Source organism: Nanorana parkeri, unplaced genomic scaffold, assembly GCF_000935625.1.
Source record: "Nanorana parkeri isolate BGI_ZX_2015 unplaced genomic scaffold, ASM93562v1 scaffold492, whole genome shotgun sequence".
Classification (NCBI taxonomy): domain Eukaryota; kingdom Metazoa; phylum Chordata; class Amphibia; order Anura; family Dicroglossidae; genus Nanorana; species Nanorana parkeri.
The window spans coordinates 205,789-228,128 of NW_017306760.1; the positions used below are offsets into that span (position 1 = coordinate 205,789).

At 46.4% G+C, this 22,340-nt stretch overlaps 2 protein-coding genes across 2 annotated transcripts; one reads left to right on the plus strand and one right to left on the minus strand.

Moving 5' to 3' along the window:
* The first annotated feature begins 2,378 nt into the window (after positions 1-2,378).
* ANKRD37 (ankyrin repeat domain 37) lies at positions 2,379-6,175 on the plus strand. Its single transcript, XM_018561002.1, has 5 exons — positions 2,379-2,406; positions 2,690-2,842; positions 4,094-4,185; positions 4,299-4,510; positions 6,147-6,175. Exons 1-5 carry the CDS (start codon positions 2,383-2,385, stop codon positions 6,155-6,157), a joined length of 492 nt encoding a protein of 163 aa, XP_018416504.1. The 5' UTR covers positions 2,379-2,382; the 3' UTR covers positions 6,158-6,175.
* A 7,822-nt stretch (positions 6,176-13,997) lies between these two features.
* On the minus strand, positions 13,998-21,361 carry LOC108790690 (acyl-coenzyme A amino acid N-acyltransferase 1-like). Its single transcript, XM_018561001.1, has 4 exons — positions 21,327-21,361; positions 19,110-19,582; positions 17,036-17,238; positions 13,998-14,602 (listed from the first exon to the last, which is right to left on the minus strand). The coding sequence occupies exons 1-4, from the start codon at positions 21,332-21,334 to the stop codon at positions 14,006-14,008; spliced, it is 1,281 nt and encodes a 426-aa protein (XP_018416503.1). The 5' UTR covers positions 21,335-21,361; the 3' UTR covers positions 13,998-14,005.
* Positions 21,362-22,340: the final 979 nt, after the last annotated feature.

Consider the following 22,340-nt stretch of genomic DNA (forward strand, 5'->3'; position numbering starts at 1 on the left):
AAAGGGGTTACTTAATCTCTGTCCCAGTTGCCTCCAGCTATCCTTGTTGTGCTCCACTCAGAACAGCGTTCCTGGCTTGTCCCTGAAGGGGAAGCCACTTGGAGGATCCCTCACATGACTCTAAAGGTGCCCACACACCTTACGATAATTGTACGATACTTGCGGCAAATCCCCTGATCGTACGATTATCGTAAGGTGTGTGGGAGCCGTGCGACCTCTGCTACTGTAAAGTCGCATGACTTTTATCTTAGGAACATGTTTGAAAACGCGCCGCACATCGTACGATGTTTGGCTGGTTTGTGGCATGTTCGCAAGATAAAAGCCGCACGGGCCGTGTGCGCTAGCGCACACTGCCCGTTCAGCATTGCGGTCATCGGAAGTTCGCCCCTCAGCGGGGCGGGCTTGTGATCATCCCAAGTACGATCTGCCTGTAGTCTTGCGAGGGTTGTAAGGTGTGTGCCCAGCCTGAGCTAGCCCCTGTGACCTCCAACACAGCCCACACAAACTAATCTCTCCTTCCATAGTTCCTCCCCCTAACTCTGCACCCACTCCCTTAATAAACTACCACCCCTGGACTCCCACCATCTACGAGGTGTGTGACCCACCCTACTCTCAACAGGCCTTACTGTGGTGGGAATAGAGCTCAGGATCCAAGCTCTTCCCCCTTATCCATGGAGTCACCCTGGTTGTCCCTAAGGGCCACATACAGTCTGTCCTTCAGTCAGCATTAGACCAGCCGCTTAACCTACTAGAGGATCTTCTGGTGGTCCCTAATAATAAGGAGTCGTCTTTATAGAAGGTGCCCTCAGATAGTGCTGACGAACATCCTATACTCATCAGTGCCGCCTAGGGGCGTTGGTTCTCCTAGACCGCGACCCCAATGAAGGATTTCCCCTCTATTCCCCTTGCGGTTTGGATTTTCCCTCTCTTTACGTACCAGAGACAATGGTCATAAAAATTAATTAATGTTAATAAGGGGTTCCATTTTTTTTTTTTAATAGGTTTACAGGTCAGACAGAACACAGAGGTGAATAATGGCTACAATCGTATCTTTCATTCATAAATTAATGAAGAGCAGGACTTCAATCTCTCCAGGTAAGATTATTTAGCGATCCAGTCCCCTACCCCCATCATTTGATCCCCATTATCTGTCTCACCCCCCCCTCCAAGGAGTGTGGATACCCTGACCTAGTCCTCTACCCCCATCATTTGGTCCCCATTACCCCCATCCTTCCCCGTTAAGGAGTATGGACCATGACCCAGTCCTCTACCCCCATCATTTGGTCCCCACCCCACAGGAGTAAACCCCCATCATTTGGTCCCCATATCCCCCGAAGGAGTATAGATACTGATTCATGGCCCATTCACACAATTTGTCAGTGCAAAATACACATTGCACCCAATCAAAATGAACGAGCTTAAACGCACAGCAGCCTGCATCTTATCATTTTATTGTGCTACATTGCAGATCACATTGGAGGTGCATTGGCAAGCCACTAGCAGCAGTGTACCAACGAATGTAACATGCATTTCAGCTAGTTGCATCAATGCCAATGGCAGCACAGTGTACCGACGAATGTAACGTGCGTTGCAGGAAGTTGTGCTAACGCCAATGGCAGCACAGTGTACTGATTTAATGTGTTGCAATATGTTAAAACGTATGCGATTGCACCCCCATGGTATGAATGGGCCCTCCGGGGGCTGGTTGACCTGTAAAGCCCTGTGCGTGCCATAAACTAGCCCTGTGCGTGCCATAAACTAACAGGCACTCAGCCCTAGAGTCCATTGCATGACAACAATGAACCAACCCCCAGCCGGTGCTGCCATGGATCAGGACGTGACAGAATCGGTCTAGGACAAATAATCCCGATCAGTCCACCCCTCCCGATAATGAAAAGGCGGCATTCTGTGTGTGCTGTGCTTCTCTATCATTACACTTCCTCCTCATACGTGCAACACACAGCATCCTGGCCAGCTGCCACCTCCCCTCCCCCTACATCTCCATCTCCATTCATGTTCATGAAAGCCGAGCAAACTGCCTACGTGCCGCCTCGCTGCAGACTTCATGTCATCCGGGCGGACACAGCCTGCGAGTACGTGACCAAAACATAATCGCCGCGGAGGGGACGGCCCTCGCCACGCCCCCCAACCAATCGCCTGCCACAGAGTAGACGTGCTTCGCGTCTCCGTCCAATCAGGCCGGGCATGGGCGTGGCTTGCGGGGGAACCAGGGTCCATGTGCTTCTTGTTTGAGTACGTGCGGAGGGGCGCGGCCTGGGGAACTAGAACATCGGAGAGAAGTTTCTGCTGCTGTCAGATGAGTTGAAGAATCGGAGCGGAGAGGACTGTGTGTGTGAGAGAGAGATCGGGGGAACAGAGAGGATGCAGCTTTACGCAGACACAGAGGTCCGTCTTATGGAAAGTCCATGTCTATACCTGTATATATTATATATACTGTTCACATGGCATCTGCCATTCAGCAGGAATAGGCAACCTTGTGCTGAGACTACAAATCCCATGATGCCTCTCTCTGCGAGTCATGCCTGTGGCTGTCGGAGTCTTGCAATGCCTCATGGGACTTGTAGTTCCACAACGCCTGGAGGGCCGACATTGCCTCAGCCCCGCAGTAAAAACTTCTTCTTTTTGGAAAATGGATCTATAATTGCTCATTGTTCTGCAATCTCTTCAGGTTGACGTCCTGAGCCAGTTGATGGAGTCGGGCTGTGCGGTGAACTCTCCAGGGGACGCGCTCGGACAGACGCCCTCTTACCTTGCCGCGTGCGGGGGGCATGCTTTCTTTCTGCTCTGGCAGCTGCAGACCGGAGTTGACATCAACCAGCAGGTACGTGTCCCCGATGTTATCCCAAATGTTTGTCATGGTCAGCGCTGGAGGATCGGAGCGGGGAGGGGGGAATCCAGTCCCTCCCCTGTCACGGCAGAGAGCTGTGACAGGATCGAGAGGTGAGCGAACGCCGATATGTGTTCGCTCACCTCCCGATCTACTGAGCCGACCTGTGACAGTCTCATTGTCACAGGTCGGCTAGAACTATGAGGTGAGTGAGAAGCACTCTCCTCATAGTTCTCCTTTTAATCTCCTCACCTCCAGCGTGAACAAGTTTAAATTTAGTAGCCTTGTCTCGTAGCTCTGGTCCTCCATCCCCTTAATTAGTTTGGTTGCCCTCCGCTGGACTCTCTCCAGCTCAAGGACATCCTTGCTGTGGACTGGTGACCAAAACTGGACCGCGTACTCCAGATGAGGCCGAACCAGTGATCTGTATAGAGGCACAATTATAGACTTGTCCCTGCAATACATCCCCTTCTTAATACAGGAAAGGACTCTACTTGCTTTGTATGCAGCAGCCTGGAACTGCAAGCTATTCTTCAATCTGCGGTCTATAATGACCCCCAAATCCTTCTCCATTTCTGACTTCCATAGTGGCACACCCATAATTGTATAACCCATTTGCCTATTTTAACCCCCAAAGGGCCTTACTTTACATTTATCGACATTGAACCTCATCTGCCATGTAATGTAGTTGCCCACTCCCCTATTTTATCCAGGTCCTCCTGTAATGTTATAATGTCTAAGTCCGTGTCTATTACCCTCCCTATTTTGGTGTCATCCGCAAACACTGAGACATGGCTACTCACTCCCTCCCCGATGTCATTAATAACCAGGATGACTAGTATGGGGCCCATGTACTGACCCCTGAGGCACGCCACTCATGACCCTAGACCAGTCTGAAAAGCCATTTATCGATACTCTTTGGACACGTTCCTGTAGCCAGTTTGAAAATATAATTAGCATTTTGATAAATAACAAAAATAACAAGCGTAATAATATTGCTGTTTTTTTTATCTGTTAATAATAATAATTAGATATATTTTATAAATAACATTTTGTTAATAACAAGCGGGGGAAAAAATAACAAAAATAATATTTTGTTTGCTGTTCTTGTTATTATTCTTTATAATAGATCTAGATTATATATTTTTTGTGTGTTTATAATAATTATTTGAGACTTACATGTAATGCATTGTGTGTGCGCTCTCTGTAGTCATGTGACCTCATCTGCTCGTCTTCCTTCCCCAGGACCTGTTGGGAGAGACTCTGGCTCATAAAGCCGCTCGCTCAGGAAGTTTGGAATGTCTGAGTCTTCTGGTCGCTCGGGACGCCAGATTAGAGTGAGTAGCCGCGCACGCCGAGCGGGTTGTTTTCTGTCCGATGAAGATTCTGCGACTCCCAGAAGATGAATTCTCTCCGGTAACCTTATATTTTTCATTTGCTCTGTTCTCAGCGTCTGCAATAGAGACGGACACACGGCGGAAGACCTGGCGCTGTCCGGCGGATTCCTCGAATGTGCAAAATATCTCGCCGTGGTGAAAAATACGCAGGATGTGTTTTCTAGAGCGCGGTCCTCCGTGCAGGATCTGAAAGAGGCCACGGCTGGATTGAAGAGAGCGCAGAGCGGTCTGGATGGTTCTCGGGGGAAGAGACGGCGATCTGATGGTGAGAATTCTACGTCCTCTTATTATACTATAAAGGGCTGAGATAGGTGTGTCTGTCTGTGTGTGATGAGATCTACCCAACTTGGGCTGTGCAAAAGTAGCTCTAGGTAAAAAAAAAAAATGTATTCAGTGTACAAGATGGACACAGAGGGGATCCTTTTATAATATCTGTGAATGTTCTTTTTGTACAAATATACACAAAAACAAATGTTCTTTTTCAGGCTGATTGCATTATGATGTAATACTGCCTTCTGGACAATAGATGGCGCCGAGGAATATAGGAATTACTTATTGCCTGTGCTCCTCAGTCCCATCTAGTGGCCATAATGCTGTATTACAACATAATACATTCAACCTGAAAATAAAAGAAATCAAGGACCATTCGTTTATGCAATTACGGCTGCCGTGTTTTTTTTGTGTGTTTTATAACTGGAGTCTTTACTGTTTTATCCTCAACTATAACTAATTAACACCAATAACTTTAAGAAATAATGACAAAATATTGCTGCATTTATCGGCCCATAGCTGAAATGTTACAATGACTCTGCAGCTTAAACAAAAAATGTTTTTTTCTTCTAATTTTGGATAGAGTAGAGAATGGTTAAAACCCACCTTCACTTCCTGTACTGTATAACCAACAGGAAGTAAGAGGAAATCTCCCTGTAGTAAACGAAATTCCCATCCGAGATGGTTGTCATTGGAGCAGGTGTCCCCATTGGAAGATTTCTCCTCCTTTTCCGGTGGCAACTCTTGGATTTTCCCTCAAGGATGAGGGCAGCGGTCACCAGAACAAATATAACGTTTAGATCTCCCCAATGGGGCTGTAGACCTCACTAAAAACATTCCAGGGGCTCTATCCCTTCATCTCCAGAACTAAGATTTTGGCTTTGGACACACTTTAACTAGATAACGGTACCACACCCACCAGCATCTGGTTATAGGCAGAGGATCCACTTTGTTTTTGAGTCTTACCTTCAAGGTCCCCTCGGTCAGTTGCACGCCTCTCCATGAATTGAGGCGCGTTGTGATATGGAAGCCGATTTATTTTGACTGGGCTCTCAACACATGACCAACGCCCAGAGTTTTCTTCTCAGCATAGAAGTGCTCGTCCTGTGCAATGTGTACTGGTGAGCTGGCATCGTCCTCTGCAATGTGTACTGGTGAGCTGGCATCGTCCTGTGCAATGTGTACTGGTGAGCTGGCATCGTCCTGTGCAATGTGTACTGGTGAGCTGGCATCGTCCTGTGCAATGTTGTGTACTGGTGAGCTGGCATCGTCCTGTGCAATGTTGTGTACTGGTGAGCTGGCATCGTCCTGTGCAATGTTGTGTACTGGTGAGCTGGCATCGTCCTGTGCAATGTTGTGGCATCTACTGCATGTGTTCATTGGGGTGCCATTCTGAATGAATGACGCCACAACACCATGCACCTAGTACCAGCGCTGCGGTGTAGCCAGCCATGATGAGCCGTATGCAAATTTAGGTAATTTACCCCTGTACTGGCCTTCCCCTTGTGCAGGGCAGAGTAGGTGGCAATGTCTAGGAGGTTGTTGGCTGTTGCACCTAGGATGATTCGGTTGTTGGGTGATGGTATTGGCAAATGAATGCAGACGCTTGACCTGTTACATTTTCTTCACAGCTTTCATTTAGATCTTCGGGCATGAACATAGAGGAGCTCCATAGCGGCACATAGAGGAGCAGCATATAGAGGAGCTCCATGGCGGCACATAGAGGAGCAGCATATAGAGGAGCTCCATGGCGGCATGAGGAGGAGCTCCATGGTGGCACATAGAGGAGCAGCATATAGAGGAGCTCCATGGTGGCACATAGAGGAGCAGCATATAGAGGAGCTCCATGGTGGCACATAGAGGAGCAGCATATAGAGGAGCTCCATTGAGGCATGAGGAGGAGCTCCATGGCGGCACGTAGAGGAAGGAGCTCCATAGCGGCACGCACGTAGAGGAAGGAGCTCCATGGCGGCACGTAGAGGAAGGAGCTCCATAGCAGCACGCACGTAGAAGAAGGAGCTCCATGGCGGCACGCACGTAGAGGAAGGAGCTCCATGTTGGAATGTATACAGAGAACTGTAAAATGCTCCTGTTGGGAGCTGCTGACTTGTTGGCTTACATTAAGCTGGATCATATATATATACACTGTGTATATTTGGCCTCTCTGCAGGAAGGAAGAGGTGCTTGTTTTGAGTTTTTTTGTTTTGTTTTGGGGGTTTTTTTTTTCCATATTTGTACAATAAATTTTACATTTCCTTTTTTTTTATACACAGTGTTGTCCATTCTCTTGTAAGTCATTGTAGAAAATAATAGAAAAAAAACGAGTCTGGCCTGTCTCCAATGTCATGGCAGCAAAATGAATTTCCCCCCAAAAATGAAGTTGATAAGTTTCACACAGTGGAATGTTGAAATACCATAAAACAAGCACAAACATGTCATTCTTGAACATATAATCACAGGAAGTGGAATTCTTACATCACTGGGTTATGCAGCTATCTGCAGGTGATTGGACACTGGCAAATCGATCATAGCTGCCCTGCATAACCACTGCCAGCCTGCTGGTACCAGGGTGGATCTCTGAATACAGAGGAGAGGTTCCTGTGATGTCAACATTTTACAGCATTTCCACCAAGTGTACGGCTGTACAGATGCCATGTGTGTGTCACTGTCGCCACTAGATGGCGCTGAGGAACATAGGAAATTATGGGAGCATAGGAAACTGCTCATCAGCGCCATCTAGTGGTAGTGAAGTGGAAATGGCATCCGTCCAGCACTAGACTTTGTGGAAGAGTTGTGAATCCGCCCCTAAAAGTGAACATTCTAACCTGACTCAAACTTTGGCTCCTGTTTTTGCAAGTTTGGATGTGCAAGTGAATGATCCTCCCCCTAAACCAGTGTTCTCTAGTCTGGCGAGTTTTGCAGCAAAGTTTATAAAAGTAAATGTTCCCTTTTAGCAGGTATTCTTAATTCTGCATCTTGTTAAAAAAAAAATGTTAGCTCCAGGATGTTCCTGTCTGACCGGTAAACAGGATTTTCAGATCTCTAGCCTTGAGGCAGTCTTTATAACTTGCTGCCCTGCAGCAGCTACTCCTGACCACCACTAGAGGGAGCCAAAGGCATGATGAGAGAGAGACTCACTGCTTCCTCCCTTCTGCTCCCTCTAGCGGTGTCCAGGAGCATCGGCTGCAGGGAGAGAAGAAACTCCCCTACTTCCAGCCCAAAGGTCCCTGTATTTGACAATCGGCCAACCACAAGATCGCTATGCAGAGCAGAGAAATACTCCCACGTCTGCACAGGTCACTCCTTCACTGGGTGGGTCAGGGGTAGGCAACCTTGGTTCTCCAGCTGGGTTGAAAATACAAATCCCATCATGCTTGAGGCTGTCAGCACTGCATTGCCTCATGGGACTTGTAGTTCTACAAAAGCTGGAGTGCTGAGGTTGGCCACCACTGGGCTGGTTGAACGAGGCAAACGACCATCTGTAACGACTGGTATTTTCACAGCACTATCCAGTAATGCTGATGTTGCCAAGCTGTTGTCAGTGACACGCCGACCTGGCGTGTCAGTTGCTGTTTTCTGCCCCGATCGCTGTAACAATGTTTTACACCATCAGTGCTTGATACAATCAGCGGCGTCACTAGGTGGGTGCGGCCCGCACCCAGGTGACACCATGGGAAGGGTAAAACAGTAGAAAGGCATCATGGCACACTCACAAACCAGCATGTAAAACAACTTGTCTCACCACTAAGGTTAATAACAGAGGTTTGGGTACACGTCTTCTGCAGAAAATGTGAAAGCCGCGCCAAGGCACCTCTTATAGTGCGGTCCTAACTCTAAACTATGAGAGTCTCCATCCATGGGAAGGGTGACACCAAAATGACTGACGGTCATTTTGGTCTCACCTCCTGTGCAAAGTCGGGCACTCAGTCATGGACCGAGAGCCCAACAGCTGCAGGAGAGAGGAGGGGACCCGGGGGCATATCTTATCCCGCCAGGTGAACGTCCCCTCCTCTCTCTGCCGGCGTCCATCACCAAGATGGCTGCCGGCAGGTAACAGCTCGTGACATCATCATGCGCGATGAAGTCTCGGCAGGGTGTCACGCAGTACCTGCTCTGGGTGACAGCCCACCTCAGGACGCCCCTGGATACAATCTACAGAAAAAAATTATTACATTGTATCCAGAATGACAATCACGTCACTAAAGTCATCTTTTTAAAGTGACCCCACCGCCAAATTTAAAGTGCAACTGAAGACAAAACTAGTTTTTGGATGGAGTGCGGCGGCATTCAAACTCCTGTCTGTGTCCCTGTTCAGACCTTTACTTTCCAGGAAGGTGCTTAGTGTTCAGGTGCACTTGTGTGCGTGTTTGCCATGCTTGCTATGTATCGCCCATTGATTTCAATGGGTGCGCAGCAAACGCAGGGAAGTAGCAGATTCTGCTACAGGCGTGCCGCATTCTTTCACCAGATGTTTGTGCACATTTAATGCGCATCAGTACACGGGGAAAAAAAACACATTTTCCCAGCTGCATTTGGAGGGCCATTAACAGGTAATGGCACCACAAGCACGTTTTAGATGTGTTCCGTGGGCACGCATCATTGCGTGCATTTATGAAACACAATGGTGTGATCGGGGACTGTGGGAGATTCACCCTCTCTAATTGTCCCAGTGACCGCGATTGCTGAAAGTGAATAAAAGTCCCAAAGGTTGGGTTGTCCTCATTACAGGAATAGATGGGAAATCTTCCAATGGGGATACTAGTTCTAATGATCCTGCTAACCACCAAAGATTTTCTCTCACTTCCTGTTGTGGCAATTGGACAGGAAGTGAAGGGAAATCTCCCCAATGGGACACAGATTGCAAAGAAAGGTGACGGGGGCTATAATCCTTCCTCATGCTAAACAAAAACAAAAAAACCAATTGGCTTCAGTTCTACTTTAGTCCATATATGCGGAGAAACTACTGTCACTATCCTACCGTTCATCCATAAGTAACAGATACCAAGAATCGGGTTACAAGATAGGGTCCAGATGGTACCGCACTCCGCAAACACTACACTCGCTATTCCCGGACACTCCCGACCTCTGTTGGCGCTGCCAGCAACCGTCGGCAGACATGCTTCACATTTTTTTGTCGTGCCCGGCTCTCAGGCAGTTCTGGGACCAGGTACGGACCCTGGCCCAGAGATTCACGGAGCACCAGGTGCCCCAGGACCCAGCCTTCTTCCTTCTACATCACAACTCCATTCCGACCCGCTCCTACACCCGCTCGCTCCTCAAACACGTCATCAATGCGGCACGGGCATGTATCCCTCCACTGTGGAAGAAACCTACACCACCCCATATTGGACAGGTCATGGACCGCATACAAGACATCTACCTAATGGAAGACCTCACGAGCTCAATCAAAAATACCATCATACCCTTCGCCCACACCTGGTTCCCCTGGATGGAATTCATCATGTCTCCTGAATACCTCATACTGAGACGAGATCCTGAGGGGAATGTACCGCCAAGCGTGGGGTAAAAGAAGCTGATCTGTTTACCCTTCCCTACCATGGATCCTCCACTCCATTCTTTCCCACACCCCTCCCAACCTTCTTGCCATGCTACCCCTGACCCTTCCTCCGACTTTGCTACTTCTCCCCCTTTTCTTTCTCTTTCACTACCCCCATCATTCTCTCCTCCCCCCGACCCCTTTTTCCCTAGGATACATCCGTCTCAATAAAAGCCAAGGATACCTCATAAGCTTTTGGGATGTTACCTTTCTTACAGATTATCCCCTACCCCACCCCTGCTAACCCTTACTGAATGTACTATCGCGACCTTCCTCAGGGAAACCCTACGATGCCCTAATTTAATCGACTTTGTTGTCCCATAATGCGAGGCAGAGCAATGCACACTACCAATGTAACTGTACTATTGATCTGCCGCCTTCTGTATGTACATTACTATCGTGTTTCCCCGAAAATAAGACACTGTTTTACATTTTTTTTGGCTCAACAAAACACACTAGGTCTTATTTTTGGGGTAGGTCTAATTTTTTATTTTAATGTACAACAATCCAAAATTAATGCAAATCCAAATTAAATAATCCAAAATGGCAAAGTCAAGAATATGGTGATCAGGGCAATCAGGGGTGCCGTACCTTTCCAAGAGCAATTTGTTAACCAGAATTAGTGAAGCGCACTTTCACTATCGTTTCCTCACAGGTGGAGTGCATTTGGAATCACTCCGCCTGTGACAGGAGTCGGCGCTATAGAGGAAGCATTGGCTAATGCGGCTCTGCTCCCTCCGCTGCCGCCTCGCTTCCTCTAGCGCTGGCTTTGTTGGCATCACCGATTCTCTTCCGCGGCTCCTCAAGTTCCCCTTTATGCCACCACCAGTCCTGGGAAAGGTCACAACTAGGTCTTATCTTTCGGGGTAGGTCTTATATTTTAGCAATTCCCAAAAATAGTACCAGGTCTTATTATTAAGGTAGGAATTCTTATTTTTGGGGAAACAGGGTATGTGCGGACTTGTTTGACACTGTACTGCTAATCTTGTCATACCCCTGTGGAAATCGAACAAATTTTTCTTTTACAAATATCTGTTATCTATTTGTGAACTATGCAAAATCCTAAATAAAGAATTTATCAAAAAAAATTAAACAAAATGATACTTTAGTCCATATAAAAGTACTGAGCCAATAACATAGTTACATAGTTGGAAAAAAGACAAAGGTCCATCGAGTTCAACCTATAGAGAGAAGAGAAAAACCTAAAACCGAACGCCAAATTCCTTCCTGATCCCACAAGGCAATTGGATTCCCTGTAACAACAATCTCTGGTGCTTAATAAGGAACGGAGCCGCATTGGGCAGTGCAGGCAGTAGGAGCGGTATGTTTACTTTAACCGCTACGCGGCCGGCCGTTGTGAAAAAAACAGCCGGCCGGGAGCTTCCTGGATATAACAGGCCATGTATATACGGCCCACTAGCCCCGCCCACTCGTGCGCGGCGCGCACGAGCGGGAAAGACACAAAACTTAAAAACAAGCAGCGATGCCTGTTAACATACAAGCGATCCGCCGGCTATAGAGCCGGCGGGTCACTTGTAATAGCTGCCGGCCACCTCCCGCCGCGGTCCCGTTGTCACGCTGATCCCAGGCTCCTCTGTGCCCGGTGCGAGCCCAGGACCAGCATAGTGGCTCTCTGACAGGGGATCAGAGGGAGGTCGATACGCGATCTCCATCCGGTCCCCTCTCTGCTGTAAGAATGCGGAAGTGGTGTTTCTTATTACCGTACTACTTTAGCATGTATTTTTTTATATGCTCTTTAGCGCCATCTAGTGGCCCTATAAGTATTTATTTCCTGTGCTCCTCAGCTCCATCTAGTGGCCATATTTAGTATCTATTTCCTATGCTCCTCAGCTCCATCTAGTGGCCCTATAAGTATTTATTTCCTATGCTCCTCAGCTCCATCTAGTGGCCATATTTAGTATCTATTTCCTATGCTCCTCAGCTCCATCTAGTGGCCATATTTAGTATCTATTTCCTCTGCTCCTCAGCTCCATCTAGTGGCCATATTTAGTATCTATTTCCTATGCTCCTCAGCTCCATCTAGTGGCCATATTTAGTATCTATTTCCTATGCTCCTCAGCTCCATCTAGTGGCCATATTAAGTATCTATTTCCTATGCTCCTCAGCTCCATCTAGTGGCCATATTAAGTATCTATTTCCTATGCTCTGCAGCCCCATCTAGTGGGCCTAATGTGGTATTTTACCAGTTCATTCGACCAGAGGAGAAATTACACTTAGAACATTCATTCTTGTCCCATTCTCACAAAAGCTGCTGAACTTTCACAGAAAGAATGTACGTGGCAGTTTTACTGGACAAATAAACTATGCAGATTTTTTTTTTAGGAATTGACCCCTTAGTGATCTTTGTTTCTGTGTTTATTGTACGTTGTATGTATTTGATCATTATTACTGTTGCCTTACATTTTTTATTTTTTACTTTTTCTTCCTTTTACTTCCTTTCTGTATTAAAAAAAAAAAATACTAATGAAAATATTGAAGGGGCATTTATGGCACAAACACAGGTCAAAATGGTTAAAAGTAGGGATGCAGCAATACCGGTATTGGTGCAGATTCTGGACATTTTCATTAGTATTCGTACTCATGAAAATGCCCCAGTACTAAGCGCCGATACTGAAGTGGCTGCCTGTGGTCCCGTGCATCCTGGGAACCTCGGCAGTCTTTTTGTGAACCAAAGCGCTTGTTTACAGCGCCAGCCACACATTCCTCTCCTGCTGCTTACAGCGCTTCCACATCCCGCGAGACCCTACGGATCCCTGGTGAGACTTCACACAGCCCACCTGAGATCCTGCCCGGCCTTCCGGAGACCCAGCACAGCCCATCTGAGGCCCCACACAGGCCACCTTATTTTTAAATTATTTTTTATTACAGGTATTTATAAAGCGCCGACAATTTACATAGTGGCACATTCACATCAGTCCCTGCCCTCAAGGAGCTTACAATCCATGGTCCCTTATTCCCCATACTTCCCTACATGGGCCAGCTTAGAGAGGAGCTAATTAACCTTCCAGCATGTCTTTGGAGTGTGGGAGGAAACCGGAGTACTTGGAGGAAACGCAGGCAAGTACAGGGAGAACATACAGACTCTATGCAAATAGAGACCTGCCCAGGATTCGAATCACTGCTGCAAGGCAGAGGTGCTAACTACTATGCCACTGTGCTGCCCTGAGACCCTGGAGAGCCAGCACCAGGCCGCAACACAGGGGACGCAGTTTCATTATATTCTGCATTGCTGCATAATGTATTGCTGGGATTTGTAGTCCTCTCTAGCTGGTGGTATTATTCTGCATTGCTGTATAATGTATTGCTGAGATTTGTAGTCCTCTATAGCTGGTGGTATTCTGCATTGCTGTACAATGTATTGCTGGGATTTCTAGTCCTCTATAGCTGGTGATATTCTGCGTTGCTGTATAATATATTGCTGGGAATTGTAGTCCCTCTACGGCTTGGAGTCAGTGGCAGACCTTCCAGGGTTTTCAGCTGGGACTGGGCCCTGGTGCTCCACCACTGTCCTAAAATCATTAGTCTGTATTGTTTTAGAAAGACTGTCACATGATACTAAAAAGAAGGAATCAGTAATTGGTATTGGCGAGTATTTGAGGAAAAGTATCGGTACTCGGTCTGGAAAAAATGGTATCGGTGCATCCTTAATTAAAGGGAACGTCTGCATCTTCTGAGGAGTAATTTAAAGCTCTCTGCTCCCAGACCATATAAATAACCAAAACTTTCATTTCACTCCAATGCATGTCACCAAAATCTCCAGATTTTTTTTACTGATATTTCAGGCAAATGAAAAGTCTCCATACAACTCATTTTAATGCTGTTTTGCGTCAGAGATGACGGTCATTATTTTTATTTAATTAATGAATTAATAATTTGTATTTATTCTTTTCTTTTTCCGTGCCCAGTTATTTCTTACAGTTTATTCTTCTTAGAGCACGGAATATTTTTACGCAGAAAGTCCAGTATGTTGGGCCAGCTGATTTCCTGCGCTCGGCAGTGCGCCACAAGCTCCCCTCCCCATATCATCGGAATTGGTGATGAAGGCGATCTCGATAAGGGGCAGAAAGGAGAACATGGCGGCTCTAGGAGGTGCCCGGCTCCGGGATAACTCTCTATGTATACGTCCATCTTGCCATACTCCTTTGCTCTGGCCGATGATGCCCTAGCATAGCTTAAGCTGTCACAGCTCTGGTCATTTTCCCCCACGAGGAAGAGGATGGGACCTTTGGCCTTTTCCACTGGAAGCATGCAGGCCTGGTGTTCTGGATCTGTTAGGTCCACATATAAGCGAAACATTATAGAACCTCCAGATTGTGTGAACATCATCCTCTCTCTTTGGTATGGAATTTCAGGCAGGATGAGATCGCCATAACTGACGGTGCTGCCGGTGATCGTCACGGGACCATTGATGCAGACCGCTGCGGCAATCTGAGGCAAGTAGGACGCCATGGCTAGAGCCATCTCCGCTCCTTTGCTCACGCCTATTACGCCAACTCCACTTCCATATACCTGAACGACATTTAGTAACAGAATGTTAATTCAGTGTAATATCTTAAAAAAACAAAAACGGCAGACAATAAGCTACACGTATGATACAGGTATGTGTCTAATATGACAAAAGAACCTGTATTTCTGTCCAGCACAGCCAAAGTGGTGACACCACATTCTGTGTTAAGCTGGCCATACATCGGTTGGGGTTTGACCAGTGTGTGGCCCCACAGATACCCCGAACACTCAACCCAATCAACTATTGTTGAAGGAGCTGGCCCGAAACAGCGAATAAAGTCAATTAGCACCACCGACCATAATCCCCTAGCCCGGCAAGGGCATCCCACCATTCACATTGCCCCACATTAGCCAGAGAAAAAATGGCCAGTGTATGGCCATGGCCAGGTATATATTTAAAGAATACATCGGTGTCACCTCCATGCACACAACTTGCTGACTGGATAATGAAGGATGTGCTGTTACACAGTTATGTAAATATGTCACAATTCATAGCCATAGTTAACATTCATATTTATGAGAAGTGAGGATTTACATATTTATTTTCCTTAAAGGAGAACTATGAGATGAGTGATTTCCACTCACCTCATAGTTCTAGCCGACCTGTGACAATGAGACTGTCACAGGTCGGCTCAGTAGATCGGGAGGTGAGCAAACACATACCGGCGTTCACTCACCTCTCGATCCTGTCACGGCTCTCTGCCGTGACAGGGGGAGGGGCTGGATTCCCCCCTCCCTGCTCCGATCTGCCAGCGCTGACTGGCGGAACGGACGGGGAGGGGGCGGGTACAGCGGCTCTGCCTCTACATAGGCAGAGCCAGCTGTCACTCACGCAGCTGGGCGGATCCCTTCATCTACGTCGGGATCCGCTCCGGCTGCGGCGTCTCAGTATACCGCGAGCTGTAGCTCGCGGTATACTGAGCTTAGGGTAACGGGAGGACGCTAGTTTGTGTCCTCCCGTTACCCTAAGGAGAACTCGCGGTATACTGAGACGCCGCAGCCAGAACGGATCCCGACAATTATGTCTGGATCCACCCAGCTGTGTGAGTACCCACCCCCTCCCCCGTCCGTTCCGCCATTCAGTGCTGGAGGATCGGACAGGGGAGGGGGGAATCAAGTCCCTTTCTCTTTCTCTCCTCCCCGCTGGGTGCTGCTCTGTATATCAGCGGGGAGGAGAGAAACTGTCACAGGTGGCCGAGCTCTGCGGGAGGAGAGCGCTGTGCGGCGGTGTGGAGCGGAGACAGCCAGCGCTGTCACAGAAGGCTGAGCTCTCCTCCCGCACCGCTCGCTCAGCCTCCTGCGACAGCTGTCAGAATGGAGAGTGGTACAAGCAGTCAGGGATCAGTGATCGCTGAGTGTTTGTAAATAATTGAGGGCAGAGTACGGTTACTATATCCTCAATTATGAATGAATGGGAAATCTTCTACATCACTTCCTGTTAATTCATGATTGTGGTTATAGTAAACATACTCTGTCCTCATGTATTGTTTAAGTGTTTCGAATTATCACAGCACTTGCTGGGATTGGTGTATGCTTCCGTTAAAGCACGTGGTGGCAGCTAACATAACTGCGGAGTTAACCAACCCTAGTGACGATTGCTCTCAGTCTGCTGCCCTGAGATCGTTGTCCCGCCAGCTGAGAAATCTCTATGCAGGGTGAGACTGAGAGTGGTATCGCCATGTCTTTGTGACGCCACGTTCAGTTCAGAACTGCGTATAGTCACGTTTGATAGACGTACAGCGGGTTCGGGCCGGGCGTATGTCACAGGGAATGCCCAACCCGCAGCTGGGTGGATGTGCCAATGCCACTTTCTTATTCAGAGGAGCTCAGATTCAGACTGGGTTTGATCAGAACCTGAGCTCATCCCTAGTAGTGACATGTATCCCCTGCCGATGTCATGTGACTTGACATGAAGTGACCATATTGTACTCAAATGTGATCTGACTGATCCATTGTACCAGCAACCTGATTATTGTATGCAAGAGTCTGCTAATGGTTGGGAAAAGAGATACAGTAAGTGACGACCCTAAAAATAGGACAGCCAATAGCTAGAAACTCTCCGGATTTCAGCCGGAAACTCCAAATAAACAGTTTGATACTTGGTCCCTGGACCTACAGGAGATCCCTATGGCTCTGCCATTGATTAGATGACTGGTCAGATCCAGTCAGCCAATGTTTGGAGTGGTGATCAAGCATTGGAGAGGAGAGATCATGAAAGATACATGAGCATGAAATGTGCTCTCGCTTCTTACTGAGGGTACATGTGTGGCTAGAGGGAGAAGGGAATCCCTGCATGCATCTGGATGGCTGGATTAAAGGTAAGAGCTCCTGTTATAAAACTGTTTCACATTTCCTTCCTTTAATTTTCATTCATGAGGCTCAATATGAACGTTATTTAGAGTAAAATTTTCATCTACCTGTGATGTTTTGACTTACTTTCGGATGATTGCTGAGAAATTGAGCAGCTTCTTCAAAATATTTTAGATCCAGGAAGTCGAAGGATTTTGGCAAATCTTCATAAGCAAAATAAGCCAAAGCGAGAGTGGCAAAGCCGCGACTAGCCAGGAGGCTGCTTCGAAACTCTATGAGACCACCAAAACCCCCGTACAGATCAATGACTCCTCGGAATGGACCTTCACCTAGATGGAGAGCAGAAAGTTCAATTCTATAGGCTTCCAATCATATTTATCACTCATGGTGTATGCAGTATACATTTATGGAGTTATGATAAAGGGCAACTCCAGGCAAAGAGCTTAAGAACTGTTCTACCTAAAAGAAAGCAATGTAAAGCAATGCATGCAATCTTGTGGTTCACCCAGAAAAAGGTATTCATATTCAACTGAACCTATTCTGCAATGTGGAAGATGTTTCTCTACTCATCCATGTAGCTTCCTCAGCTCTGAGTGTCAGAAACATACTAATCCATTGTACCAGCAACCTGATTGTTGTATGCATAAGTCAGCTAGTGGTTGGGAAAAGAGAAACAGTAAGTGGGAACCCTATAGGATGGAAACTGGTTTATCATTCAGGGGGCCTTTAATTTGCCAATGTTCTTGCCTTGGCCGTTACCTTCTGCAGTAGTTTTTTTCCCGTTTGCAAGGAAGACTTTGTCCGTTCTTAGTCACTTTAAAGGTAGCGCTCCAAGAGGTGCATGTAGTTTCCTTTGTGGCTGCCATAGCTCTTTCTCTTGTAGGTGCCTCTCGCTTTCTCGGTTTCTCTGCTCGGCTTTCCAGATTGAACAGTCCTTTTTCAGGTGACCAGTCTTTTTACAGTGACAACACTCTCTGCTTTCTTTGTTTTGCTTTATGTTCTCGTGCACCTTAAGGGTTTTCTCATTTTCTTCATTGTGCATATTTTCTTTCCTTCTGTCATATTCATTGATTACTTTTCCTTTGGCATATTCTAGTGTTAGTTCCTGCTCATGTCTGGTTTCTAGAGTGTTAATAAGAGCACTGTATGACTCCGGAAGGCTGCATAGCAGTAATGCCACCACATGGTTATCTTTCATTTCCTCTCCAGTTGCATGTAGCTGTTCTATGATTTCCAGTTTGGCAATCACATGTTTACGCATTTCCTGGCCTTTTTCTAGCCTCATGTTATATAGTTTGTGTAGTAGATATAGTTTACTCTTTAGGTTTGAACGCTCATGCAGTTTTTGTAATGTAGTCCACATACCTTTAGCTGTATTTTCTTTCTGATGTGGATGAGCTAGTCGTCTTCCACTAGCAGACTTATAGTTGCTAGTGGAAGATGACCACTTGCCTGTTCTTCTTGTCCCATTCCTCCGCAGGTCCATTAGCTTTCAGTAGCTTGGATGCGGCTCTTGTTGACTTGCTGTGTTCTGTTTAGTGCTTGGGACCATATCCTATTGGTTATGTGTTTAGATGAAGCACTGAGATCTTGAGGAATGCTGAATAAAGTTTTACTTGGTTAGAAGAACATTACTTCAGAATACAGCATTGTGCAGGAAAACATATATATAGGAAAACTTCCTGTGTATCATAGATAAGCATGCATATAGAGAGTAACATTGCACTACAGCACCATCTACAGCTCAAACGACATATCAGTACATTAGAATATGCTGTTGCATTTCCAACAGATGAGTGGGAACTCCCATAGAGTATAGACGCCGTTCCTGTCTGCACGTCAGCGTCATTATACTCTCTGGCAGCTCTTGGTCATCATCTGGCACATGCACTGAGCTGTTTGCACTGAATTCTACTTGCATGGAGCTGTTTTATCTGCCAAAGCATTTGTATTTCTGTTCATCCAGTCCCTTGATTTACACACCTCTACCAGAAATTACAGCTAGGCTGGTTATCTGAGTTTTAGCTACTGTAGTTTTGCAAAACCGCTAGGTCAACTCTCCATCCCAGATCTGTGATAAAACAATGAAGGAGCAGCAGCACAATGATGAGACTTCCTTTTGATCACTCATAAATGGCATGTGGCATGGCAATTTAATGGCAGATTTGTTTTGAGAGAAAACATGGCAGCAGTTTCCTACCTGGAGGAATGAAGAGAGATCCCCGAAGACGCCCTTCTTGGACTTGCAATCTTTGGACCCCAGGATCGACGTACCATCTTCTCAGAGATGCAGTTGCTTCAGGAGAGCATTCTGGCATAGCATTAAGTTCCAGGTGACAATAGAGTTCCAGGTGAACCTCAAAGGGACTCCCCATCACGTCCCGCTTAAGTAACCTGAAGTGTGGAGTCACCGGCTTTAGAGCCCAGAAGAGTCCCATTGGATGAACCCCATGAAAGTCTCCACCAGTGGCTGGGGATTGCTGAAGATCCACCTCTCCTTCATCGTTACTTTCGTAGAAAGCTCTGGAGTAAAACATCTCTCCTCTGTCGTCTTTCAGCCATGCTCTAATGGTAACAATTTGCCGGGAAGGAAGGCCCCAAGCTTTGATCTTCACTGGTTCATCTGCCAAGGCAGACTCTGGTGTGACTTTGAGATGCACCATAGCGGAACAACTAAAGAAGAGAATGGACACAGATCAAAAACAAAAATGCTCAATTATTAGGTACAAGAAATTACTCTAGATCAGGGTAGGCAACTTCAGCACTTCAGGCATGGCAAAACTACAAATTCTATCGTGCCTCTACATCTGAAAGTCATACCTGTAGCTGTCAGAGCCTTGCAACAACTGAATGGCTGAGGTTGCCTACCCCTGCTCTAAATTTCTCTAATTTCTCTTAATTATTCAACAGAGATGAACACAAACAATATCATAGCAAGGGAAACTCTGCGGCTTGGTGGTTAGCATTCCTGCCTTACAGCAGTAAGGTTGTTGGTTCAAATCCCTACCAGAACACTGGTAGGGATTTGGAGTGGAAGACACAGAACACATGTCTTCCACTCCAAAGACATGATGGTGGTTGAATTGGCCCTAGTAAAAAAAAAAACAGCTTTTGCTACAATACCTGTAAAATGAAACTGCCCCCTACAGTAATTCTTTTCTGCAGATAGATGTCCTCAGCCCTGCATGGTAATTAACATCCAGAGACATTTAGAAGAGAACTAAGGGGTAAGTGTTTTTCCCCATAGTTCTCCTAAGGGTCACGGGAGGACACAAACTAGCGTCCTCCCGTGACCCAAAGCTCAGTATATCATGAGCTATAGCTTGTGGTATACTGAGACCGCCGCAGCCGAGACGGATCCCAACATTACTGTTGAGATCCGCCCAGCTGCGTGACTGACAGCTGGCTCTGCCTATCTAGAGGCAGAGCCAGCTGTGCCCGCCACTTCCCCCGTCCGTTTCGCCAGTCAGTGCTGGAGGATCGGAGCGAGGAGAGGGGAATCCCTGCGGGGAGCCGTGAGTCACAGTCACTGCTCTCTGCAGGGAGATGATCGAGAGGTGAGCGAGCGACGGTATGTGTTCGCTCACTTCCCGATCTACTGAGCCGACGTGTGATTTTCATTGTCACACACCGGCTCGAACTATGAGGATGAGTGTAAATCACTCACCTCATAGTTCTCCTTTAATCCACTTCTTCAGATCCCAGACTGTCATGGAGCTGCCCCCCTGGCCTCAACACATACCCTTGACTCAGGGTACTAATAAATAGATAGATAGATAGATAGATAGATAGATAGATAGATAGATAGATAGATAGATAGATAGATAGATAGATAGATAGATAGATAGTTGTAGCCCCCATATCTCACTCTTGACAGATCTACTTTATCTGAGCTCAGCAGCTCTTCTATCTAACAAAGATCATGTTCTGCTCCATACAAAGAGTTCAGCTCTATCACCCATGCAGGTTATCGGAATACATTGGCACCCCTGGCACAGGGTCATCTACAGGTGAAACTCGAATAATTAGAATATCGTGCAAAAGTAATTGCAGTAAGTGCTGCAAAAGGGGCCCAAACCAAGTACTGAGTACATATGCATGCTTGTACTTTTCAGAGGTCCGATATTGTTCTATGTACAATCCTTGTTTTATTGATTGCATGTAATAATCTACTTTTTTGAGGTTGTGGATTTGGGGTTCTTGGGGTTTTCATGAGCTGTAAGCCATAATCATCACAATTATGACAAATCACAGCTGGAACTATCTAGCTTTGCATGTAATGAGTCTATCTCATATATTAGTTTCACCTTTTAAGTTGTATTAGTGAAATAAATGAACTTTGCACGATATTCTAATTATTCGAGTTTCACCTGTATATAGCGCTGATTATCCGTCACTTGGTTTAGCACAGACTCACCTGTACATTGTCCTGAACTGGAGGCAGAAGCTCGGACATAATGAGGACTTATGCTGAGAGGTCAGATCCTGTTTGTACATGTGGGAGGGGGAGACTTTCTTTGGATAATCTCCAGCGATCATTTCATCCATTCTTTTTTTTTTGCACTGCAGTTACCGCCAAACTAAAGAAAACATGCTAGAGTAAATTTAAAGAAACAAAGTGCAGAAATGTGTCACTCAAATCATGAAAGATTTGTGTAAAATTAAACATGGTCACATTTCCAAAACCCACCATTAACCAATCTCCCCATTGACTGGAATTGAGGGGTTCTTCTCACTGTAGGTTTCCGTGATCTCTGGAGAAAGTCTACAGGTTTAGCAGAGAGACTACAACTTCCCATTTGGAGTACAAGTGAGGTGGCGCCACCACACTTGTAGTCCTTTCAGACTTCCTCTCATGCCGTAACTGAAAGTCCATACCTCGGTACGTGCAGGGACTGGGAGGAAGAGTCTTCAGGAGCCAGAACATTGCAACTGCGATCCAGTGATACAAGTGCCTTGTATGTCAAATTCTATAAACTTGGATTATTTAATCACAGCACCGGACAGTGGTCGGGGAACTTCTACAATAATGGGCAGGCACCATGCAAATACAAGAACAAAGTTCAGATCAGCATGACAAAAAAACATTCCCAAGGAATGTGGATATAGTGCCAATTAGTTTATTATTCAGCACATGATGTTCAGATGGCACACAGCACGCAGGGCAAAGCATGTGAACAAGTTATTATACTGAGGATACAGTCACCAGTGAACATGTTCCCATATCCACCAAGAATGGAGGCTGTCATGGCAGATATAAACAGAAATTTTCCACACAGATAAGTGTACAGGTGAAACTCGAATAATTAGAATATCGTGCAAAAGTAATTGCAGGGTTGACTAGTAAGATACTGAAGCTTGGCACAGAGGGAGATTACTCCATCCACACAGTTTAGCGTAGATGGAGGAATCTGTTGCACTTTTTCCATCT